Source organism: Microtus pennsylvanicus, chromosome 13 (assembly GCF_037038515.1).
Source record: "Microtus pennsylvanicus isolate mMicPen1 chromosome 13, mMicPen1.hap1, whole genome shotgun sequence".
In the NCBI taxonomy this organism is placed as follows: domain Eukaryota; kingdom Metazoa; phylum Chordata; class Mammalia; order Rodentia; family Cricetidae; genus Microtus; species Microtus pennsylvanicus.
In genome coordinates, this window is record NC_134591.1 from 64,459,135 (window position 1) to 64,484,804 (window position 25,670).

Below are 25,670 nucleotides of genomic sequence, written 5' to 3' on the forward strand. Positions count from 1 at the left end.
AATTGAACACATGGACCACTGACCAAAGCCAACTCCGAAGGTGCTCCGTAATGGTGCTCCTGCTACTCAGGCAGGATGAAGCCATTCTCCCAAGTCCCTGAACCTCCGCCAGCTCTCCTTTCCCTTCCTCCCCCTGGCCCCACCTCATGTTTTTCTGAGAGAATCATTCCTTTTTTTATCCCAAGACAGGGTTACTCTGTAAATCTGGTTATCCTTGAACTCATTTTGTAGCTCAGGCTGGCCTTGAACTCAGAATCCACCACACCCCAGCCAGAGAAGCCTTCTGATCTGCAGCCATCACTTGCTGTCACCGGTCACACCGTGAGACTCCTGAGCTTCTACTTGCTCACACACAGTCCCACACACCCCTGCCTAGTCATAGAAACACACCTGATGTTCCCTAGTTGTTGGTTCTGAAACTGGTCATCATGCCAATGCCTACCATCAACACAGCCCCCACACCCCTCTGGGCACCCTCGGTGCCTCAAGGCATCTATCATTCCCACCACATAGCTCTCCAACCCTTCCTACCATCTCTCTCCCCCCCAGATGGGGCTTTCCTGGGTTTTCCCTGGATTTTGGTTTATGACTGAAGAGGTAATACTTGGAGGTGAGGAACATCAAGTTTGGGAGGGTTTAGAGAGGGGTCCCTAGATATAAAAGACACTATGATTAAGGTCTGTTCCTTTTTCCTAAAACTTCTGTGTGGCTGTGGCCTGATGTGAGCTGATTCTCCAACTCCATCGGCATCCGCCTGTACCCAATCCCTAAAGATAGGGTAGCAGAATATGGTGGCAGGTGACTAGATGCACAGTAGATCTGGTGACAGCAATGTACGGGTAACAGACTCTGTGAACTTGGGCCAGACTGGCTTGGCCTGGCTCTGGGCTTTCCCACCTGGAAGATGAGTGGGTAGCAGGGACCTCAGCGATGGCCAAGATCTGCTTCTCACTCTAGTGGCTCCGAAGGAGCAGGTGCCTAGGGATGAGGAGCCTGTCCCTTCGGACGGAACCTTTGGGAAGGAGTTGGGGTGCAGGGACAGGAACGTGAGAACCCATCCGCGTCAACCTTGAAAGGGGGAAAGTGGGAGCTAGTGAACCTGGGATCTGGGGGGCCCCTCCCGGCTTTGGGCAGCTGGCTTGGGGCTGAGGCGTGACTGTGAATTCTCCTGCCGCCGCCGCCTCCTCCGCAGTCACCAAAATAAGAGAAGTCCGAAGCGGCTTCCTCCTCCCTGCCCAGAGTAGGTGGTAGGGACAGAAGCGGGCAGCACCCCAACTTCTCCCCTACGTCGACCCTCCTGGCTGCTGTGGGCTAGGGTTGGCTTGCCCCAGATCGGGTCATCGGCAGCTGGCTCCCCTGGGACCAGGTAGGCGGTCAAACCAGGTGGGGGCAGGCAGGGCAGGTGTTTCCCCGCCCCCTCCCACCAGCCCTCACCCGGGAGGGAAGATTTGGAGGTAAACCTGAACTTTGAGAGCAGAGCAAGTTGAGAGAGGAGACCCCATCCAGAAAAAGAATTGAGGAAAACTAAGGAAGAAACTTGGGCAAGACTGATAAAACTTGGGGAGAAGGCTGAGGGAGTATGGGGAAGTCAGGTCAAAACTTCCTCCCAAAAGCCTAAAGCGGGAAGTGGAGGGAACTTAAGGGGTGAAATTGATAGAAGTTGAGAAGCGGGCTGAAGGAGTCGCGGGAAGGCGCTGTGGGCTTCTCCAAAGAAGTCTGGAGGCTTTGAGGGTGAGAAAATGAGAAGTTGAGGGGTTTGGGAGGGGGGTAGTTGTAGGTGGGAATACTAAGAGGATCGGGGGATACTGAAGGGACCTGGTTTTTCAGTTCTGAGAAGGAGGTCAAAGAGAGTGGTTTCTGCAGAATGCACAGTCCAGAGTACAGTTCTGGGGTCTCGGGGTGGCGGGGGAAGTGGCCGCTATGTGGATTCCGCAGAGGTCAGGGGAAGGGGAGCATCTGCAGCCCCAGACCCTCTTGCTGCATCACTGGGGGGCGGGTTCCGGACGCCCTGGGGATTCCTTCTAGACGCTGGAGGCGTGGGTCCGGGTTTCCTGGGGAAGTCCTCACCCTGGGCACCGACAGACCTCCCTGGGTGCCTCTCCGGCCTATCCGCGGTAGTGGTGTGGGTCTGCGTCGATGTGGGGATCCGGGAATTGCTGGCAGCCCCGACGGAAATCCTGCTTTTGACCGCGAATGCCCGCAGGGGCTGTTTCCATGGCAACACAGGGCAGTGAAGCCAGTTGGCCCTAGGCCTCTAGAGGCTCATGGCTGGCAGCCACCTTTGGTCCTTGCCTTCGTCCCATTTTTAGTCCTTGGTCACGGTGTGTTGCACAACGGAGTGAGAGGATGCCGCCTGGTGTTGAGGGATTTGCTGTCTCAGAGGCCTGAGACAGGAATGGCAAGAATGGTCCCTTAATGGCTATGTAGACCACAGGAGAGTTAGGAGGCTTCTCTGGATTCTTGTTTTCCTCATTGGAACTTTGGGGAGAAACCAGCCCTCCCCTAGGCCAAAGCAATGTGCAGGGCACATGCCTGCAATAATCCCAGCACTCAGAAAACCAAGATAGGAAGGCTGTCACGAGTTTGAGCCTAACTTGAGCTACATAAGTAGAAGAAAGAGGTGGAGGGGACAGAGACTGAAGGGGAGGGGAGGGGAAGGGGGGAAGAAAAGGAGAGAGAAGGGGAGTGGAGGAGAGAAGAGGAGGGAAGGGGAGGGGAGGGAAGGAGAGGAGACCTTGGAGGTGGAGGCAGGTGAATCTCTGAGATCCAGGCCAGCTCGCACTACATAGTAAGTTCTTTGCCTTCTCAAAACATGGAGGACCCCTGGGCGGTGGTGGCACTGACTTAATCCCAGCACTCGGGACGCAGAGGCAGGAGGATCTCTGTGAGTTCAAGGCCAGCCTGATCTACAGAGTGAGTTCCAGGACAGCCAAGGCTGTTTACATAAAAAAAAAACCTGTCTTGGGGTGGGGCTGGGGGGGTGTGGATGGAGGACCAGAAAGCTTCACTGATAGGGCTTTTGGGGACCAGCACACAATTGGCATCTGCTAAATGTCTCTGAATCTGTGGAGGGCTCATTCTGAGGCGGTTGGAATGGCTCAGATCTGTACCCCACACTCCTTCCCAGGTGGCCATACTCAACAAGCATGTCGTAGTCTAGAACTTGATGCTGTGTGGTCTTTCCATCTGTGGACGGATGGATTAGGTTAGGGGGCAGAAGTCCTAGAATCTAGAAATGGCAAAGGAGGTAGCCAAGTTGAGGGCCTGAGTCTACCATCTTTCTTAGTTAAGTGTATGTGGAAGAGAGAGAGAGAGAGAGAGAGAGAGAGAGAGAGAGAGAGAGAGAGAGAGAGAGAATATGGAGTAGAGCTCATGGCTGCATAGGCAGCTCCTGCTCCCTAGTGTGAACGAGGCCGTGAGAGTGCTCCCCAGTGCTCCCCCAGTGTCCTGTGGGCTTGAAGTGAATGTGTTCAAGCCTGGATGCTTATTTGTGAGTGTTCTGGACCTTTCCTGCAGCCCCCCCCCCCCTGAGGCTGAAGTGACCAACCCTGGCAGGGTGGGTCAGGTACTCCAGAGCTGAGGAAGGAAGGAGGAGCCAAAATCCCTTCCACACAGCACCTTAGGCTGGTCCACAGCAGAAGAGGGCAGGCTGTCCCCATTCTACTCGCATAGAACTAAGGGGGGCTTCCCATCTGATCACACTGGAATTTATACTCAGTCTCTAGTTCTCACTTGTGGCTGGGAACCCCAAGTTCCAGGCTAGGGAATCCAAAAATTCTTGTTTTAGAAACTGATGGTAATTTCCTGAGATATATGGAACTATTTTTTTCTTTTCTTTTTTGAAACAGAATCTCACTATATGGCCTTGAGCTCACAGAGGCTCACCTGTCTCTGCCTCCTGAGTGCTGAGATTAAATGCTTGAATCACTATATCAGGCCTCTCTCTCTCTCTCTCTCTCTCTCTCTCTCTCTCTCTCTCTCTCTCAGACAGGGTCTCACTGTGTAACCCCAACTGGCCTATAACTCATCATGTAGACCAGGATGGTCTCACAAAGATCCACCTGCCTCTGCCTCCTGAGTGCTGGGATTAAAGGTTCATGCTGCTATGCCCAGCCAGATAGAACCAATCACAAGGGAGGAAAACTCAGACGATGCTCTCAGAACCAGGTGAAGGGAAGAGCTAGGATCATGCAGTGATGTACAAGTCTAGAATCTGACATGTCAGGACCAGACATGAGTCTCAGGAAAGAATGGTGTAAAATGACAGAAAGTTAATGAGAAGCTGAGGTCCTAGTAGAGTATCAGGGTGTAGTAGGAGGACTGTCAAGGACCATGGAAGCCTCCAGTCAGAGCTCCAAGGCGGTGAGGGATGGCAGTGCCTGCACACCGTAGAATTGTATTTGCCTCCCCTCAGCCCAGGTCTGCCCCTACACCAAGCTCTGAGATGAAACCGGAACTCTTGCAGGATGGTGGTTTCCTGCCACTGCCCAAAGTCTTAGTTCCTTTTTGGTGAAGTCCTCAGGGTTTACTGTGCTTGCTCATCTGGTCCCCCCCCCCGGTTCCCTCCACACCTTCTCTGGGAACTTCTCTTTCTCAGCCCAGACCAGTCCTGCATCTCTGTCCACCTCCCCCAGCCTCAGAGAGACCTTGGCAAGGAGAGAGAGAGAGAGAGAGAGAGAGAGAGAGAGAGAGAGAGAGAGAGAGAGAGAGAAGAGAGAAAGTTTGCTGGGTACCTTCCCACTATGTGACGGGTGTCTGGGGACATGGCAGCATCTGATGAACAGGAAAAGCAGAGAGAGACCTGTCTCCCTAAGTCTCAGAGAGATGGACTGACTTCCCAGTGTGTTAAGTCAGCCGTCACACAGGGACCGAATTTGAACCTCAGCCTGTCTCTGGTTCTCATTCATACCTGGAGGAGGTTGTAGATTCCCAAGCCTACATCATCACCTTGACATGGTTTTGGGAACTATGACCCCTGGGAAAAGATGAGAAACTTGGGGTTGTGTCCAGGAACATGGGCGTGTGGGAGGTGGGCTTCCTGTAGGGGATCAGCTGTCAGAAGACAGATTTAGTTGGCCATTGGCCATGTGGGAAGAGTGACATTTACCAGCCAGGGACAGCATGATCCCACCCGTGCTTTGGAGAACTCAGCCGCAATGCCAGGAACAGAACTATGGACTGACTTTCACAGTCGTTTGAATCTCTTGTTGGCCTGTGTGAACTTAGGGTTGTGGCTTTTCTGGTATATGCAAGAGGCAGGTGGACCAAGTGCCCCTGGGGCCTCTCTGCTGCTGCAGTTCTCAGCTTGGCTTGGCCACTGTACACTGAGCTAGAGGCTCTTCTCACGGAACCCTCCCAGCTGCTCCGCACAGAGGGCGCAGGTGAGAAACGGACGCTCAGACGTGCTGTTCGTTCATCCAAGGCTACAGCCTGCGGAAGAACAGAGCTGGAAGCTGAGCTCAGTCCTAGCCCTGTGGCAGAAAGATCACAGGTTCAAGAGGAGGGTTACTCAGAGAGATCCTGTATGCCTTGGAGGGAGGGAGGCGGGAAGGGAGGGAGGGAGGCAGGAAGGGAGGGAGGGAGACAGGGAAAAGAGGGAAGGAAGAGGGAAAAGACAAGAGAGGGAGAGAGAAAGAACAGATACTGAAGTGGGCAGCATTGTGGTTCAGGGTTAGACCTTCGTTGTGATACCCGTAACCTGATTCCACCCTTGATAGGGCTCTTGAACTGATTCCTTTCAACCAGACTGACTTGGACTGGAGTTCAGCTTAGCGGTAGAGCGTGCGACTGACTTGTACAAAGTCCTGGGTTCAAACCCTAGCGCCAGAACATAGCTAACATCCTTATTCATAAACAAACCAAAGCCCCTGACTTGTCCAGATTGCTGGCAGCCACTTCTCACTCTGCTCTGTTTCTGGTGTTAACAGGCAGTCAATGTTCACTGTCGACTAGGAAAGACAGACAGGAAGGCCAGGAGATATGTTGTCTTTCATCCAACATGGCTCAGAAGTTAATGCAGACAAGTCTGACAAATCTGAGCTTGAACATATCTGAGCTTGATCCATGGAAGAACAGACTCCCACAAGTTGTTCTCTGACCTACACACATGTGCCCGCGCGGGCACACACATACACGTGCATGCGCGCACATGCGTGTGCGCGCAGGCACACACCCCAATAAATAATTATAAAAACAAGAAGAAAAGGGAGAGAGAACAGATCACTTTTGCTCCATACCATAAGTAGGATTTAGACACGCCTGATAAGGGTTGGCCCACAGTGGGCCTTCAGAGAGGTAAGTATCCTTGCTCCTTCAGAGATGACAGCATAGAACAGCACATAGGGTGGCCAAACTGGTTGATACTGTTCCACTTCCCAAGTACTTAACACTGCTGCATCTCAGTATCCCAGTCCAGTAAGGGTTAAAACATAAAGCCTGCCTAGGAGGTCATTAAAGAGAGCACGTGTAGAGATGTCTTGGCAAGATGCCAGTCATGTGGAAATGTTTAATAAATTAGCACATTTTCACTAATACTTTCTGCCACCCACACTCCTGGAGAGTTCAGGGACTCCCTGAAGAGTTAGTGCTTGGTACGAAGGCACTGAGAAGGAGGGAGCCACCTCTGGTTGTTCTCAGGCCAATGCCTGGGTAGACAGAGCCATCCCTCTTCCTGTCTCTGGCTCTCTTCCCCTCTGTGTGTATGTGTGTGTCATGTGTGTGTATGAGTGTACATGTCATGTGTATGTGTGTACATGTCATGTGTGTATGTGTATACATGTGCATATGTGTGTACATGTCATGTGTGTATGTGTATGCATGTCGTGTGTGGGTATGTGCGTACATGTCATGTGTATGTGTGTACATGTCATGTGTGTATGTGTATACATGTGCATATGTGTGTACATGTCACGTGTGTATGTGTATACATGTCATGTGTGTATGAGTGTACATGTCATGTGTGTATGTGTGTGCATGTCGTGTGTGTGTACATGTCATGTGTGTATGTGTGTACATGTCGTGTGTATGTGTGTACATGTCGTGTGTGTATGTGTATACATGTCATGTGTGTGAGTGTACATGTCATGTGTGTGCGTACATGTCATGTGTGTATGTGTATATGTGTCATGTGTGTGTGAGTGTACATGTCATGTGTGTATGCGTGTACATGTCATGTGGGTATGAGTGTACATGTCATGTGTGTATGTGTATACACGTCATGTGTGTATGAGTGTGCATGTCATGTGTGTATGTGTATACATGTCATGTGTGGGTATGGATGTGTCTGTACATGCACGCAAAGGCCAGTGAGCAATGCTGACGTCTTCTTAAATTGCTCCCTACTTTAATTTAAATGTCTTTGCTTGGTTTTTCAAGATAGGGTTTCTCTGTGTAGCCGTGGCTGTCCTCAAACTCCCTTTGTAGACCAGACTGGATTTGAACTCACGGAGATCCTCCTGCCTCCTCACAATCCAAGTGTTGGGATTAAGGGTGTGTGCCACCATTGCCTGGCTTAAAATTTTTTAATTTAGCCAGGCGGTGGTGGCGCATGCTTTTAATCCCAGCACTCGGGAGGCAGAGGCAGACGGATCTCTGTGAGTTCGAGGCCAGCCTGGTCTACAAGAGCTAGTTCCAGGACAGGTTCTAAAGCTATAGAGAAACCCTGTCTTAAAAAAAAATTTAAGTTAGAAATATTTTATTTATTTTTTGTTTAGATTTTTTTGAGACAGAGTTTCTCTGTGTAACAGTCCTGACTGTCCTGGAACTTGCTTTGTAGACCAGGCTCGCTTTGAACTCAGAGATCCACCTGCCTCACCCTCCCAAGTGCTGGGATTAAAGGTCACCACCAACACCTAGTGCAGGGAAAATTTATAGTATAAGGGGCTGGAGAGATGGCTCATCAGTTAAGAGAACTATCTGTTTCTCTAGAGGACCTGGGTTCAATTCCCACCATCCATATGGCAGCTGACACCTGTCAGTAACTCCAGTTCTAGGAGATCTGACACCCTCACACACACATACATGCAGGCAAAACACCAATGCACATTTTAAAATAAATAAATTGCTTTTAAAAGTGGTAAAAAAAATATCTGGGCAGTTATGGCACATACCTTTAATCTCAGCACTCAGGAGGCAGAGAGGCAGATCTCTGTAAGTTTGAGACTAGCCTGGTCTACAGAGCAAGTTTCAGGATAGGCTCCAAAGCTACAGAGAAACTCTGCCTCGAAAAAAACAAAACAAAAAAGTGCTAAACATAATTATAATATGTGTATGGGTGTTTTGTCTTGCATGGATGTTTGTGTGACCTGTGCCAGGAACTGGAGTCACAGACTGTTGTGAATCACCATGTGGTGCTGAAACTCAGGTCCTCTGGAGGAGCAGCCAGTGCCTTTAACCATTTCTCCAGTCCCTTTAGACAGCAACTCCCAGTGAACCTAGCAATAAACTAACCATCAAGTCCCAGGGATCATCTCATTTGCCCATGCTGAGATTTCAGCTATATACCACCAGCTTTTACATGGTTGCTAAGGATCGAACTCAAACCCTCAACACTTGTGTGGCGAGCAGTTTATGAACTGAATCATCTCCCTTATCTCCCCTAATCCCTCTATCCCAGATCCCTGCCCCCTAATTCCCCCACCTCCCACTCCTCCACCCAGTGCAGTGATTTGGGGCCTCAAGGTCCTAATTAGCCTACACCAGCCTCCATCTTGCTATCTTCCTGCCTCATCCTCCTGGATGCTAGGATTATGGGAGATACACTGCTACGCTGGTCTCCTGGTACTCTTTACCTGGAATTTCTGTCTAACGTGTCTCGTCTTGGGTTCTCTCTAGCAGCGATGTGTTGGCTCACTGATGCCGACTCAAGGGAGCTCATTCTCTGCATCCCTTCTTGGGCCGAGCCATCTTGAAGTTGCTCCAGTAGCTTTAAATCAGCCACAGTGGGAATATTTACACCATAGAAATTAGCAAATGCTACCAATCAGGGCTTGGGGCTTTTTGTTGCTGCTGTTTTCCGCCTCTGCCCCCACCCCCTGAAAATCAGTTTGTGAGCACACCACACTGTCTTTTCATCTTCACGTCTCGGCCTCTCCCTGAGAGGCATCTTTCTGCCCATCTTTCCACTGGTGTACACCATCACATTCAGTGTGCCCTATGCTGGGCCTTGAACACTCCCTATCACCATGCCTGAGCCCTTCAGTGGATTCACACCAGAAAGCTAGGTCCACATAGGACCACAGTCCCCTCAAAACCTAGGGTGACAGAGCCCTGTGGGCTGTCCAGTTCTGCCTGCTGGTTACACTGTCAACCCGGCCAGGACTTGAGCTCAGCCGATAGAGATTCTACTTGAACCTTCCTCCCGGGGAAGGCAGATTATAGGCGTTCCCTTGTTGGGCGGGGGGAGGGAGTATATGCCCTAGCAATAGACACTTGGGTGTATTGTTAAGTAGCAACATTGTTCCAACTGAGGGCCCCTGGGCTGTGTAACTTTGTATCCCACAGAGGAGCGCTCTGGGTAGGGCCGAGTTTCCCGGGGAGTGCTGTATACATCCCAGCCAGTCCTACCCAGAACTCCATTGGCGCCCATAGGATGGATGCCAGGGACTGGGGTGATGCTTCCAATCACTCACCTCTCCTCTTCTTGAAACACCATCAGCTAGACTTGGGGGGGGGGGCTCTCTCCCCTTCACATCTATCCCCTCACCTCCCTCCCCTACCTGAACCAGCCTGGAATGCTGGGCCCTTTCAGACATACTGGTCCCTCACTCCCTGGGGTTAGGGTATCCTGAGGTGAAGATCTCAAAGCTAAGTACCTAGAAGCTGTGTGTGAACAGGTCTCCTGCCATAGCTTGCCTCACAGCTCACGACAAACGCATTACTCCTTCAGCTCAACATATATAGGAGAATGGTTTTGATGAAGAGTGAGAGGAGCCAGGATGTAGTTCAGGACTCTCAGGTGACTGAACCAACCACCTGACCTATTAGATCCAAGAAGGAAGGCTTCCTGGAAGAAATGAGTGTTCTGTGAAGAACAGGGCCTAACTAGAAGGAGACACCACGGGAGAACTGGATGGGAGCTGTGACCTTTAGGCTCCCAGTGGAGGACCTGGCTGTCCCTAGGCTGGCCCCACCTTACAAGCCCTGACACTTCTTAGGAAACCAGCATTCTCCCCAGGCAGTTCCTCTCTGAGTGTTGCAACAGTGGAGTTTTCTGGCAGGGGGTGGGGGTGGGGGGACGGGGTGGGGTGAGGACCCCTTGCTCAATGCCCTTCCTGTGGAGTTGCTCAGAGGACATAGCCACTGGGGACAGTTTGGCTTGTTCCAGGAGCTCTTTAAGAGACTATGGTGGTCCCAGCTCCTGACTGGGACCTCTCCCTGATCCTGGGGGCTGCAGGTAACTGTCACTTTGGTTCTGACACCAGTGGAGAACATAGGCCTGCTCAGTCTTGCCCAGGCTGAGGGCAGAGGCAGGGTTCTAGGGAAAGGCTCCTTTTAGGAGGCTGTGACTGAGGTCCTGTGAGCCGAGCGCGGTTTGACGGTGCTGCCGTTTGAAAGATGAGCCTGGGCAGCTATGACCGTGGCACACGCTCACTGGAGAAGCATCCAGATGCACATGTGCATATATGTGTGTGCACATAGACACACATGTATAGGTACAGATGTGCGTGTGTGTTATTGTTCAGAGCTCACTTGAGACTGCGATGGTGCGCAGGGACGCTGGCAAGGACACTCACTCAAGCATACGCCGTGAGCCTGTGTGACCTTGCCTGTGTGTGTCCTGTGTGTGTCCTGTGTGTGACCTGTGTGTGACCTTGCCTGTGTGTGTCTTTTTGCCACATCTCAGGCGGGACTGAGTGTGCACGAGTGGGCACAGGCAGTGTGTCCTGTGTGAGGATGGACATGCAAGTGTTCCAGGAGCAGAGGGAGAGAAAACGAAGGTAGAAGTCATGGTGGGACAGAGCTCAGGTCTTCCGGCTTCCTGTAGAGGGTAGGATCTGGGTAGCTGGCTGGTGGAAATACTGGCAAGGCCTTCATCATCTCTCGTTTCCTGTCTCGCCCTCAGGTTTCCAGCACCTTCCAGGGACCATGCATTGGTCCTACTGACCCAGGAGTAGGGACCTGTGGGGTGAGTAGGGTGCAAAGTGTCCTGAGGCTCTCAGGGTCAGGGAACAGGGGTGGGGTCGCTTTCCTGAGCCCCACAATACCCGCCTCACAGCCCCCTCCTCCTACAAGGGCCCTGTTGCTAGGAAACGGATAGAGGAGCCAGAATGAGGCAGCTTGAGAGGCTGGAGGCTGGACTCATGACAGGAAATGGCCTTGATCCTCCTCTGCAGGGAATCTCCAGGTGCAGGCACGCTGCCCTCACACGTTCACGAACATGTGCGGCTTTGCAGATGTGTTATTACAAAACGCACACATACACAGAGGTACATCCATTTCCACAGAGCTGTGGACAGTCACAAGCACACAGACCTGCATACACACACACACACATACAGATGCACACATAATCACTTGCCTACTGAACTCATATAGACACGCACGCATGTGGCCAAATACATGTACAGACATGAACACACTGTGCTTTTTGAGACAAGGTTCACGTATCCCAGGCTCACCTGACACTTGATATGTAGCTAAAAATGGCCTTGAATTTCTGATTCTTCTGTTTCCATATCCTAAGTGCTGGAATTATAGGACCATACCACCAGACTAAGTCTATGCAGCACTGGGGATTGGACCCAAGGCTTCATGCATGCTAGGCAAGCACTCTACCAACTGAGCTCTGTCCCAAGACCAGCACATTCTTCTACACATAGAGACATTCCCCAAGAGCTGCATATACACACGACAAACATGTTTAAAGACACACAAAGACACATAGGGAAAAAGAAACACCACAAGTAATCAAAGAAACATAATGCATGAAAGCAATGGGAGTCAAAAGGGCATAAACCTGAGCCCTGGAAGAGACTGGAGAGATGGCTCAGGAGTTAAGAGCACTGGCTGCTTTTCCACAGGACCCCGCTTCAATTCCCAGCAACCACATGGCAGCTCACAACTGTCTGTAACTCCAAGATCTGACACCCTCGCACGGACATACAGGCAGGCAAAACACCAATGCACATAAAATAAAAATAAATAAATTTAAGAAAGAAAGAAAACAACTAGGAGGCAGACCAAAGGTGGCCCTTCCTTAGGAAGACCCCAATTTGTGAGAATGGGCACACCGATGTATGCTTAGAGTGGTCTACCAGCCAGGCCACCCTCAATTAGGCCTGTCTTCATTCTGCAGCAGGGCACCTGGAATGGGCTGTTTGTTCTGCAAGAAGTTGGAACCTGCACCCAAAGAGGATGTGGAAGAGGGTGACAGGAACCATAGGGCTGAAGAACGCTATTACCCTGACCCCACTCAAGGCCTTGGCAGGCCACAGCCCTTCCCTCCTCAGCCCACCAGCCCGGGTTTTCTTGTTAACACGAGGAACATCCCAGGTGAGTCTCTAGGACTGCAGACAGTTGCCGCCTGGGTTCTGGGGAAAACTAAGGGAAGAGGGGACTCTAGAATTCATTGGAGATGCAGCCCTGTTTTCTAGCCCACGGCAGATAAGTCAGTATGTGTAAATCTACAAATCTACCCCTAGCAGCCCTTGGGTTTTTTCTTTTCTCATCACAGAGGGGCCCCAGTGTGAATTGCAAGTAGCGATTAATTATTTCATTCATGAGTTTCATGAGTTTCTGGGGTTCGTTCTGTCTTTTTTTTTTTTTTTTTTTTGCTTGTTGGCTTTTGGTTTTTGGACAGGGTTTTCTAGTAGCTGTGAAGCCAGTTCTGGAACTCACTCTGTAGACCAGGAGGCTGGCCTGCCTCTGCCTCCTGGGTGCTGGGATTAAAGGTGTGCCCCACTATCGCCCGGCCAGAGGCTCTGTCTTAGACACATAGACACACACACACACACACACACACACACACACACACACTTCTGTCTTCATAAGTATCACTGTAGAAAGTGAGATGTCTTCTTGGGGAAGAGAAAGAAGGAGCAATTTATGAACATTCAGGGCGAGAAGAGCATGAAATTATTTGTTCTGAACCTAGGGGGCAAGGTGTGAAACCCAAATCAGAAATCACAGTGGTCCCTGAACTCATTTGGGAACCTAGACATTGTAATGGTGGGGAGGGCAGGGTCTGGCTGGGGAACTAGATGCCACAGACAGAAACCTCCTTCGTTCCCTATTCTACTCTCTTCTAAGTGCCTCTGATCCTGCAGGGACGGGAGTGACCATGTTCGTTGCCCTGTATGACTATGAGTCCAGGACAGCGGGTGACCTTACCTTCACCAAAGGCGAGAAGTTCCACATCCTGAACAACACGTGAGTGGGCTCCCAGAGGGAGGGCGTGGCCTGGGCTGTAAGTGACTGGGCTGCCTAGCTGAGGGCGTGGCCTGGGCTGGGAGCGAGTCCCTGGAGAGGAGTAAACTCTGATCCTTGTTTAGAAAGTTCCAGCTTGAAGGGCGTGGGGGGACGGGGCACACAAACAAAAGTCTTGGACGAGGACTGGGATTCTAGCTCACGCTAGAGGACTTGCCTAGCACGTGGGTCTTGGGTTCCAGCTAAAGCACCGCAAACAAAGGACAATAACAAGGAAACACTAAGGGATAGCTCCCTACCGCGCAGGTGAAGGGCTTGCGGTACAAGCAGAATACTAAACTTGGGCCCCAGGGTAGTGGTGATTGAGGCAGGCTTCCTAGAGATGGTTTTTTTTTTAAACGGAGACTAGAAAAATAAGTAGACAAGGAAGGAAGAGGTGAGAAAAGAGGGAATAAGACTAAACAATTATTTCTAGAAAGCACCAAGTGGTTGCACGTGGGTAAATTCTGCTGAATGAGGTGCGGGGCTGGGAGGACAACTAAGCTGGTAAGGGGTTCTGCCACCAAACCTGACCACGTGAGTTTTGACCCCTAAACCCCAACATGATAGAAGAAGATTGGGCCTACACACACACACACACACACACACACACACACACACACACACACACACATACACACACACACTAAATACAGATAATATCTAAAAACTTAAAAAAAAAAAAACGCTGGGCAGTGGTGACATATGCCTTTAATCTCATCACTAGGGAGGCAGAAGCAGATGAATCTCTGAGTTCGAGGCCAGGCTGGGCTACAGAAAAAGTTCCAGAATAGTTAGAAAAAAAAAGAAAGGGAGGAAGGAAGGAAGAAACAAAGAAAAGAAAAAAGGGAGAGAGGGAGGGAGGGAAGGCGGGCGAGCAGCAGGGCAGGGGCTGGGACTCAGTGGTAGAGTGTCGGAACAAGTAAATGTTTGTCAAAGGAGGCATGAAATTATGTTCAAGAACAATCCAGGGAACAAAAGGCACTTGAGGCAAAAAGCCCTCTGCCTTTCTTCCTGGAGCCTGTCTCACAGTTCCCCAAGGCACTGATCAGCGCGTCCATCCGTTTGACCCTGTTCCCGGCTATAGAGCAAGACTTTGGGTTTGATTCCCAGAGAAGGAGAGGAGGAGGGGAGGAGGAAGAATAAAATTTAGACTAGAAAGCAGAAGTTGAAGACTAGGAGGTCAGAATCCATAGGCCATCAAACCTCTGTTGTAAAACCTGAATTTTATCGGGAAGGAGATCTGTAGCCATGGGGTGTTCTCAGTCGGGAGGGAACCCTGTCAGCATCCGCTCAGTGGAAGAAAGAGAGGAAGAAGCCTAGGACTCCTCAAAAAGCCCCTTTCCTGGTGAAAGCAGCCGGGACAGCTGCAGTGGGTGGAAGAGAGGCAAAGCTCTCTGAGTGGGAAGGGGGTCAAAGGTGAGGATCGGCAGGGCCCCTGATTGGACCCCCAAGTGCTGCTAACTACCCCGCCTTCTGTGCCCACAGTGAAAGTGACTGGTGGGAGGCTCGGTCCCTGAGTTCCGGACGCACTGGCTACATCCCCAGCAACTACGTGGCCCCTGTGGATTCCATCCAGGCTGAAGAGTGAGTGGAACTGGGGCCAGGCCTTTGGAGAAAACCCTAGTGTCTAACTTCCAAGGCCCTCTCTCTCTCTCTCTCTTGGTTTTTTGAGATAGGGCTTCTCTGTGTATCAGTCCTGGCTGTACTGGAAGTCACTAACGTCCACCTGCCAAGGCTATCCCTTAGGGGATGACCGCCTCACTCTGATCCTGCCTCCTCATCTGCAATGTTATATATAAAGTTACTGGTGGCCTACGCCTTTAATCCCAGCGCTTGGGAGACAGAAGCAGGCGAATCTCTGAGTCTGAAGCCAATCTACTGAGTGAGTTTCAGGACCAGGGCAGCCAGGGCTACATAGAGAAACCCTGTCTTGAAAAAAAAAAAAAAGATGGCAATGATGAGGGTAACCATAGATAATGCCATAAGGTAACTGAGGAGTTTCTGGGTGGTCAAGTTAGAAACTCTATTCTACAAATGAGGAAGCTGGCCAGGTGTGGAGACCCACATCTTTAATCCTAGCATGTGGGAGGGAAAAGCAGGTGGATCTCCCTGAGTTTGAGGTTAGCCTAGTCTACACAGTGAGTTCCATGCCAGTTACATAGTGAGACTTTGTTTCAATTTTTAAAAAAAGGAGGAAGCAGAGGTGCAGAGAAAATGAATATCCTGCCCAAGTTTTACTCCATGTGCCAGCCGGTATTTACCTTGCCCGTCTGTAACAGTAACATGTCAAAATCTATCATCTACCTACCTACCTATCTGCCTATCTGCCTATCTATCTACCTATCTATCTATCTATCTATCTATCTATCTATCTATCTATCTATCTATCTTAGCATCAAGAATGTAGATGCAAAGGAAAAGTGTAAAAGAACTTCTAAGAGCAGGAGGGATGCCCAGGGATGCCTGCATGTGAGTTTTCAAACCCATAAGCGGTGGGAACTAGAGAGATGGACCAGTGGTCAACAGTGCTTGTGGTCTTCCCAGGGTCTGGAGTTTGGTTCTCAGGACCCAAGACAAGCAACTTACAGCCATGGATAACCCCCCAGTTCTAGGGGATCTGATGCCCTCTTCTGGCTTCTGCACACACACACACACACACACACACACACAGTAAACTCTCACACAGACACATAAATAATAATAATGATGATAAATCTTTTAAAACCTAAAAAGTGGACCTGGGGCACTGGAGATGTACCTCACTTGGTAGAGTGTTTGTCTAGTAGGCATGAGGCCTCGAACCTGATTTCCCAGCACCATACAAAAACAACCATGATGGCATTTGTTATAATCCCAAGCTTTGAGAAGTAAAGGCAGGAGAACCAGAAATTCAAGATCATTCTTGATGTAGTATGTTTGAGGCCAGCCTGTAAGAAATGAGATCCTGTCTCAAGCAAAACAAATAGCCCACAAAAACAAAACAGGATCGGGAGAGGGGGTGGCTCAGCAGTTAAGAGCACTGGACCCAGATTCAATTTCTAGCATCTGAATGGTGTTTTACAACTACAGCTCCAGTCCCAGGGGATCGGACACCCTCTTCTGGCCTCTGCAGGTACCAAGCATGCGTGTGGTGCATGGATGGACATACATTCAGGCAAAACACTCACACACATAAAATTAAATTAAGTCTAAAAAAATTGGCTAGTAGAACTAGGGGACTCTGTTCTGTGGCAGATTGTATATTAAGTATGAGAAAGGCTTGCAAGGGACCAATATTTAAAGTTAATTTTATTAAGTAGACAGAAAGGGGCTGGAGTGTAGCTTAACACGTGCCAGGCCCTAGATTCCTTCTGTCTTCAGTACTCCCCCCCCCCAATAAAAAGAGAAAGCTATCCTCATGATGTTAAACAAACAAACAAAACAAATGACGGAAGAGACTTTGAAGAACTGGGCTGGGCATGATGGCACATGCCTGTAACCCCAAGTGTTTGTAGAGAATTAGCTGATAGCCTGGGCTACTTGAAACTCTATCTCCAAAAAAACCCAACCCAAAAGCAGAATGGGAGTCCTCAGGACTTGGCGACTGGTTTGTGATTGAACTGTGGGGAGTGAGAGGAATTGGGGATGATCCAGTAGCTTCTGAAGATGCAAGTTAAGTGTGGTGCCAGTTGCTAAAAGGGAGGACAGGGGAGCAGGTGGAGGTACAGGTGGCTTCCACAGGGGAGTGTTGCTTTGAGGTTTGTAGAGAGGAACACCCAGGCGAAGGAAACTGCCAGAAGCGAGACCGGGCTGTGCTGTGCATGAGACGCATGTGCCTGGCCATGCACAGGGAGTTGGGGGTCTTTATCCCCGAGGGAGGGGCACCTGTTCCTCATTGTCATCGAGAATCTGTCATTTGTTCTCTGTAACGCTGGCAGACGGCACACCTGTGCTGGTGGGAACTGGGGCTCACCTGAATAGAGATGATGGTTAAGGCTGGTCAGTAGGATGAAGAGGGAAGGAGAGAGAGAGAGAGACAGACAGACAGACAGACAGACAGAGGTCCTAGGACCTCAGGACCCAGCTCTGGAGGTGACACCTTGGAGAAGAAAGAGCCCCTGGAGAAGTGAGGAAAGCAGGCCAGGCTGACGTAGAACATCCAGGCCTGGAGGAAAAATTCCTGAAATTAGCAGAGGGTCTGAGGCTGCCCTTGTCCTTGACCTTCACAAGGGTCAATGGGGTGACCTTCACAAGAAATCTTGTCTCACAGGAGTAAAAACAGAGCCTGACTGCAGAGTCCAGGAAGGAGGGAGGGGCAGAAAGGGGAGAAAATGTGGATCTCAGGGAAGGCAAGGTGAGAAGCCAGGACCAAACGTGCAGAAGATGGCTTAGCAGGTAAAGGCCCTTGCTGTCAAGCCTGACAATCTGAGTTTGATCTCCAGAACCTGCACGGAGAAAGGAGAAAGCTAACATGCACAGATTTTTCTCTGACCTTCATTCCTCTGTTATAGCATGCATGCATACATGTGCACATTCATGTGCACACACAAAATAAATACACAAAATGAAATACATTCATTGTTAAGAAGAGTAGCGGGTGGGGGGGATGGCACACTCCTTTAACCCCAGCACTTGGGAGGCAGAAACAGGCGGATCTCTGTGCATTCGAAGCCAGCCTGGTCTACAGAGCGAGTTCCAGTACAGCCAGAGCAGTTACACAGAGAAACCCTGTCCCCCCCAAAAAAAAACAAAGAAGCAAACAAAAGTAGAGGGCTGTAGAGATGGCTCAGCTGTTAAGAGCACCAGCTACTCTTCCAGAGGACCAAGGTTCCATTTCTAGCACACTCATGATGACTCACAACCCTCATTAACTCCAGTTTTGGGATTCTGATGCCCCCTTCTGGCCTCCGTCGACACTGGTACTCACATGCAGGTGCACATGAAGTAATTAAAAATAAATACATCTTTAAAACACAGCAACAATGTAGGGTCAGAACTTTCCTCTAGGAAGGAGGAAGGTATGTGTGTTTAGAAGTTGATGGGTGGACGGTTTTGAGGGGTTGTTCATGGGGTAGGTGTGGTTTCTTGAGCAAGGGGGTTATGGACAAGTCCAGAGCATAAGTGGGACGAGGCCGTATTGTGGAGGGAGTGTCAGGAAGCATGAAGGAGAGGTAACGATGCCAAGGACCGGGGGGTTGGAGTGTATGTTGTGCCCATGGGTTGGGCAGCATGCTGGTGTCTAAAGTGCTCAATGCCCTGTCTTGATTGAGAACACAGGCCTGAGAGTAGGCCACTTGGGTTAATGTTTTGGAGTCACAGCATGGCCTCAGGCAAGTTGCTCAACCACTAAGTAGTCAGTTCAATTTCCTTGTCTGTCTTATGAGTTTAAACATGGCGCCTCCCGCCGACATTATTAGCAGTACGTTTATGGACAAGATCTGTGCCTGCCAAGAAAAGAATGCCCAGCCTATTAAGGTTTGGTTTTTATTTTAAAAGTCTTGTTTTGAAGCTCAGGGTGCCTCACCCTCAGGATGTCATCCTCCTCCGAGCTGACTTTGTTGACCCTTAAGGAAGTTACCAACTTCGTGACTGTGGGTGGAAGGGGCTTTGGAAAACCCCAGCAATGAGTCTGCTGCAGGGTCCTTCAGTCGTTTCTTCTTCTTCTTGTCTGCCCTCCTAGGCACACCATTTGCCAAGGGCTCTTCCTGTCTCCCAGATTTGCCTAGTACCCAGGTACAGGTTGACCACGCCGGAGTTCCTAGATGTTCCTGTCTCCCTTGATTTGAAAACTCTGTTCCTTTCTATCGAATCCACGTGGTTCAGTCGCTTTAGCAATCAGATGAGATCTTCTAGATAACAGTCTTCTAGAGCCTGTATGTGGTCTCCTCAGTTCCCACTCGCCCCGCCCCCATGGTTGGGTTGGGGCTACGGTTCAGTCACAGAAAGCATCAATGGGGGGGGGAAGCATTTGGGGCTAGGGTGGAGGAGGGGTCTGAATGGTCCCCTGGGGTGGTGGGAAAGAACTAGTGTGCCTGAGGACTTTAGGCAAAACCACACCAGCTAGTCTGGTGAGCAAGTCAGTTCTCTTCTGAGCCTTGAGTTCCTCCTCTGTAGAATGGGTTGGGGAGAGTTCTAGCGAGATGAGTTAAGGGCCCTGTGACAATGGCCAAAGGTCATTGGTGACCAGCTTCTACCAATTTGGTTGTTTGTTTGAGACAGAGTCTCACTCTGTAACCTTGGCTGGTTTAGAACATCTGCCTGCCTGTGCCTCCGAGTCCTGGAATTATACACTTTTTTTTTAAAGATAAGGTCTCACTGTGAAGGCCCTGGTTGGCCTAGAACTTGCTGTGTAGACCAGGGTGATCTCAAACCAAGAGAGGCCTGCCTCTATGTCTGGTTGCCAGGATCATACCACCGCATCAGACGTATTCTAATGATTTTAACTAGAGACACCCGTGGGTAGAAAGAATAATTCTGGTCATTTTAGGCATCTGCTACATGTGCCAAGCATTTTTACATTTCCCTTTTCTGTGATTCTTATACCACAATGCAGATTCGAACAACCCATTTCTCAGGTGAGGAAACTGAGGCTTGCGAGGTGACATCCCAGGAAGATGAACTGGGGTTCAGAGAGAATGCGCCTGATTCTGTCTGCCTCTCCTCACAGGTGGTACTTTGGAAAGATCAGTAGAAAGGATGCAGAGAGGCAGCTTCTCTCACCTGGCAACCCCCAGGGGGCCTTTCTCATCCGGGAAAGTGAAACCACCAAAGGTGCGTTGGGACTCTGTGCCCTCAGCCATTAAGGTCAGCGGGACAGCGCTTGGAGCAGGGTTAGGGGGCAGAGGTAAAGGGGGCTCTGGGCATTGCCTTTGGGGCCTCTTCATCTGAGGGACAGAGGACTAAGTGACCCTTCCCACACAGGTGCCTTCTCCCTGTCCATCCGTGATTGGGACCAGAAGAGAGAGGATCACGTAAAGCATTATAAGATCCGGAAGCTGGACATGGGTGGTTACTACATCACCACGCGGGCCCAGTTCGAAACCGTGCAGGACCTGGTGCGGCACTACATGGGTGAGCTGCTCACCGCGGCCCTGCGTTGCCGCAACGATGGAGAAACAGATGCCTAGAGAAGGAGATGCTCTCCCAGAGCACTGGTTGGGCCAAGTGCTCATGTCTCCAGACCAGGATCCTGCTCTGTGTGGATTCCAAGGAAACTAAGGCCCCAGGCAGCGGAGACAAAGCGGTGCCTCCCAATGTTTAAGTAGTTAATTGGCTAGTTCCTTGCATCCAGGTCTAAACCAGTGGGAACCTTTTTTATTTTTTTATTTTTATTTATTTGTTTTTGGTTTTTTGAGACAGGGTTTCTCTGTAAACTAGTCCTGGAACTCACTCTGTAGACCAGACTGGCCTTGAACTCACAGAGATCCACTTGCCTCTATCTCCCGAGTGCTGGAATTAAAGGTGTGTGCCACCATCACCTGGCACCGGGGGGAACTTTGAAAAAGCTTACATTTTATTTATTGGGGGGGAAGGCTCATGACTGGATGCGTGCCAGAGCATGGGTGTGAAGGTCGGAGGACAACTTGTGGAACATGGTTCTCTCCTTCAACCAATCGGGTCCTGGGGATGGAACTCAGGTCGTCAAGTTTGACGGCAGACACTGGCCTGCTGAGCTATCTTGCTGGCTCCAGTCTATGAGAACTTTGTGGGGCCTTTGTTGTTCTGTGTGTGTGTGTGTGTGTACACCCTTTGTGGAAGGCAGAGGACAACTTGCAGAAGTCAGCCCTTTCCTTCCACCGTATGGGTCTCAGAGATCAAACGTGGACGGGTGGTTTGCTAGCAGACATCTTTACCTGCTCACTTACCTTGCTGGCCTTATCGTATTTCCTAGGCAGAGTCACCATCATAGCCTCTAAGCCAATGGTTCTCAACCCTCCTAAGGCTGAGACCCTTTAATACAGTTCCTCGTGTATGGTGACCCCAACCATAAAATTATTCCCGTTGCTACTTCATAACTGTAAGCTTGCTATTGTTATGAATCATTATGTAGATATCTGATATGCAGGATGTCTGATATGCAACCCCTGTGAAAGAGTCATTTGTGTGCTCCGCCGTGCCCTCCCCCCCACTGAAGGGGTTGTGACCCACAGGTTGAGAATTGCCGCGTTTAGCACTGGGTTGCAGAAGCTGGTCTTGTTGTTGTATGCTACTTAGATGCCAGAGACAAGGCAGAAGGAGAGGTCCTCTGAACTGCTGTCATTGCCCAGATGAAGTCAATGACAGCACAGACAAGCAGAAGCCAATGATTCTTAACAGGAGACAGGCACCATGGACCTGACCGGATGGAGGCTGGGCTGTGGGATTAAGCGATGGTGCTCCACTCGGGACTAAAACCCAAGTATAGAGCCCAGGCAAAATCACGACCCGTGTTTCCGTCTCGACTGGTTAGTCCCAGCATGAGTGCCAGGGCAGGAACATTTGCCTCAGAACCTACCTTACTCCATTTCCACCTGTCCGAACTAGTCCTAGTCCTTAAAGACCTTGCTGGAGGCCAAATACTTTTGTTTCTTTGGGGTTTTGTTTTTGTTTTTAAACACTGTAGCTAGGCTGACACCAAACCAATTACAATCCTCCTTGCTCCAGCTACTGAGTTCTAGAACTATAGGCATGACCCACCATGCTCCACTAGGCCCTGGTTATTTGTTTGTTTGTTTGGTTTTGGTTTTGTTAGTTTTTGAGACAGAGTTTATCTGTAGCTTTGGAGTCTGTCCTGGACCGTGCTCTGTATTCCGGGCTGGTCAAACTCCCAGAGATCCTCCTGCCTCTGCCTCCCGAGTGCTGGGACTAAAGGCGTGGGCCACGACCGCGGGCCTGGTTATTTATATGTTTGAGGTTTGATGCTGGGTTGTGTTAGGATTTCAGGGAGAGTATCATAGCCTCCGTCTGTGACCCCTCCCATCTGCCCTTCCTCCAGAGTTCAATGATGGTCTCTGCTACTTGCTCACGGTACCCTGTACCACCATGAAGCCGCAGACGTTGGGCCTGGCCAAGGATGCCTGGGAGATCAACCGTAGCTCCATAACGCTGGAGCGCAGGCTGGGCACCGGCTGCTTTGGAGATGTGTGGCTGGGTAGGAAAGTCTCAGGAGTCAGGGGCTGGGGGCTGGGACCAGGGGTAGGGCTGCCACAGAACCAGTCTTGACGAAATGCCGCCGCCGAGCAGGCACGTGGAACTGCAGCATAAAGGTGGCGGTGAAGACCCTGAAGCCCGGCACCATGTCCCCGAAGGCCTTCCTGGAGGAGGCGCAGATCATGAAGTTGCTGAGGCATGACAAGCTGGTGCAGCTGTACGCGGTGGTGTCGGAGGAACCCATTTATATTGTGACAGAGTATATGTGCCACGGTGAGTGGCAGAGTAGGAGGCGGGGCGTGGGTGGGTGGGGGTGGGTGGGGCCCGGCCACCACCTGTGAAGAAAGTGCTAGAAACAGTAGGTATACTTCCAGCTAGAGACTGGGGTGCACAAATCCTCCAGAGTGCAAGCATGGGGGCGGGGCCAGGAGGTGGTTAGCCAACCAATGGAATCATTGAGCAAAGCAGAACAGGACCTGGGATGAGGGAGGACCTCGGGAGGAGTCTAAGTGGGGCGTGGCCGGTGGGTTCGGAGGTGGAGACAGAACCGGAGGGTCGATCTAGGTGAGAAAACAGGAATGGCAGGCTAGTGAGGCCAGATTGTCAGGATGGGGGCAGGACCGTTGTAGAGAAGGCATGTTGGGAGCAGGGGCCTGCTGCTGATTTCTGGCTGCTTCTCCCTAGGTAGCTTGCTGGATTTCCTAAAGGATCGAGAAGGCCAGAACTTGAGGCTGCCCCATCTAGTGGACATGGCCGCCCAGGTAAACTGGGCCAGCAGGCTTCCTCTCCCCGACCTCTATCCTATTATCCAACATAAACCCCATACGCGAAAAGCTGCTGCCTAGCCCACCTTGTGAGCTCTGAGACCTGAGGCGGGAAGACGTGCTTGTGTCTCCTCAAACTGGGCTGTGTGGGATGGGGGAGGGGTCGCATCAGGAGAGTGCCTTTTTCAGGCCACTCCCTCACACCCCTCAGGTTCAGTTATGGTGTTGTGAGTCTGTGCTAGCACCTGCCTCTCACCCACTTCCTTTCCTCCTTCCTCGTAGGTAGCCGATGGCATGGCCTACATGGAGCGGATGAACTACCTCCACAGAGACCTGAGAGCAGCCAACATCCTGGTGGGGGAGCAGCTGGTGTGCAAGATCGCTGACTTCGGGCTGGCGCGTCTCATAGAAGATAATGAATACAACTCCCGCCAAGGTGACCAGCCTCCCCCCACCTCCCTAGAGATCAAATGTTCTAAGAGGTTGCCACATACCCCGCATAGTCAGAAACCCTCCCCCTTTCCTGACAATCGGGGACACCCCCATCCTGGCGTAAAGCAAATGTCATCTGAGTTCAAGTGCCGGTTCAAGCATTTGCTACCAGGCGTCTTGAGTGACCTAACTTCTGTGGTTTGCTATTTCTGATAAAATGAAAATACTTAGACAGCAATAAGTCAGTAAGTGTGTACCAGCTACTGAGTAGGTACCAGGCACTGCTGGAAATCTTCAACAGAAGACAATAGAGTATAACACTGTCAGGTCTATAGCCACAGCGCCTGTGTGACTCCCAGCCACTTGTTGGTTGTGTGAGCTAGGCATCTTCTTTTCCTCACTGGTGAGACAAGGTCAATGATAGTGAGGGCTCAAAGTGTTAACTATGCAGGTATATTGCCTAAAACAGTACCTGTGCCTGGGGCAGGAGGGGACAGGGGGCGGGAGGTGGGGTGTAACTTAGTGGGAGAATGCTTGCTTAGCGGAAGTGAGGCTGAATTTACTCCTAGCCCCATAAAGCCCAAAGAAAGACAAATGAAACTGTGCTCAGAACTCAGGAAAGGTTAGAGATATTCTAACGTCTTGTTGTGAGAAGCAGAACTGTGTGTGGCAATGCCCAGCACCGTACTAGACACACAGTAGGTGCTAACTACATAGATAGCAAGCAGGTCTTTTCTGCTGTACACAGACTTCTATGCCTGGGTCCCCAAAATGCCTAATCCTAAAGTCCTCATTCTCTTTAATCTAGTGGTTTCCATGCCCCCTCCCCCTGCTCCGCTAACCTTGCCTCCTTCCCCAATCTCTCCAGGGACCAAGTTTCCCATCAAGTGGACCGCGCCAGAGGCTGCCCTCTATGGCAGATTCTCTGTCAAGTCAGATGTGTGGTCCTTCGGGATCCTGCTCACTGAACTGATCACCAAGGGCCGAGTTCCTTACCCAGGTGAGCAGGGGCTGGGGGTACGGTCATGGGGAAGAGCCTCCTCCACCCCTGTTCCTTGCCCTGGCTAACAGAGCTCCACCCCGCAGGCATGAACAACCGGGAAGTGTTGGAACAGGTAGAGCATGGCTACCACATGCCATGCCCTCCAGGCTGCCCAGCATCCCTGTATGACATCATGGAGCAGACCTGGCGCCTGGATCCGGAGGAGAGACCCACCTTTGAGTACCTGCAGTCCTTCCTGGAAGACTATTTTACCTCCACAGAACCACAGTACCAGCCTGGAGACCAGACATAGCCTGGCTGGGTATCAGTGACCCTCTGGGAATGGCTACTTACCCTTGCCAATCCTCAGGCTCTCTGGCCCCAGGGCCCCCAGTTTTGAACCCTGTAGAGTCTAAGAAGGTCAGAAGCTGTGAAGCCATTTTATAGATGGGGCAAATGGAGGCTGGGAGCTCATCTCTTACCTTCTCTGGCCCCAAGCACTCTCTCTTCTCTTCCTACCTATGCCCTACGCAAAAATCTAGGGCGCCCCACTCACTCTGTGCATGAAGCAAATGGATGCTCTTACGTACTCCGACCCCAGGCACCATTTTTCCTGCCCCACTAGGCTCCTACATGCTGTTAGCCTCTTTCTTCCATCTCCTAAAAATACTCACTTTGTCTAGTTATTTATAAAATTGTGTTTCCCTTCCTTCACTTATCTCTTACTCCTGCTTTCTACCTCCTGTCAGCCTGCTCCAGTCCAGGCCCAAAGAATTTAATTACTGCTCTCGGTTCTCTTGGATTTCTCCAAGTTACAAGGGCAGGGAACATCTTTGTTTGATTCGCTTCCTGTAGACCGGATGCTCTGGTCCAGGCCCAGGTCTGAGGGAGAGAGCTGGGGAAGGCTCCCGCCTTTCTGCATAATGTGCGTGTGTTTATTCTCTATGTAAACAATAATGATGCGGACACTGAGCCAT

General features: G+C 50.7%; 1 protein-coding gene across 4 annotated transcripts; it reads left to right on the top strand.

Moving 5' to 3' along the window:
- Positions 1-1,072: 1,072 nt before the first annotated feature.
- Fgr (FGR proto-oncogene, Src family tyrosine kinase) lies at positions 1,073-25,402 on the top strand. Of its 4 annotated transcripts, none has more exons than XM_075946369.1 (13): positions 1,073-1,366; positions 11,063-11,125; positions 12,296-12,492; positions 13,266-13,368; positions 14,893-14,991; positions 20,054-20,157; positions 20,308-20,457; positions 22,361-22,516; positions 22,609-22,788; positions 23,200-23,276; positions 23,562-23,715; positions 24,580-24,711; positions 24,798-25,402. In XM_075946369.1, exons 3-13 carry the CDS (start codon positions 12,309-12,311, stop codon positions 25,004-25,006), a joined length of 1,548 nt encoding a protein of 515 aa, XP_075802484.1. In that variant the 5' UTR covers positions 1,073-1,366; positions 11,063-11,125; positions 12,296-12,308; the 3' UTR covers positions 25,007-25,402. The 4 variants fall into 4 exon arrangements, with proteins under 4 accessions (XP_075802484.1, XP_075802486.1, XP_075802485.1 ...); XM_075946371.1 differs by having other exon boundaries at positions 1,260-1,366; positions 12,299-12,492; positions 24,798-25,103; XM_075946370.1 differs by lacking the exon at positions 1,073-1,366 and adding an exon at positions 1,653-1,731 and having other exon boundaries at positions 24,798-25,103.
- Positions 25,403-25,670: the final 268 nt, after the last annotated feature.

What these genes read in the sequence shown, in the direction of transcription:
- Fgr (XM_075946369.1), top strand. Translation starts at nt 12,309, where the DNA reads ATGGGCTGTTTGTTCTGCAAGAAGTTGGAACCTGCACCCAAAGAGGAT. An exon ending in CCTGGTGCGGCACTACATGG is followed by an intron (nt 20,458 to 22,360) that starts GTGAGCTGCTCA and finishes CCCTTCCTCCAG; the next exon opens with AGTTCAATGATGGTCTCTGC. An exon ending in TGAATACAACTCCCGCCAAG is followed by an intron (nt 23,716 to 24,579) that starts GTGACCAGCCTC and finishes CAATCTCTCCAG; the next exon opens with GGACCAAGTTTCCCATCAAG.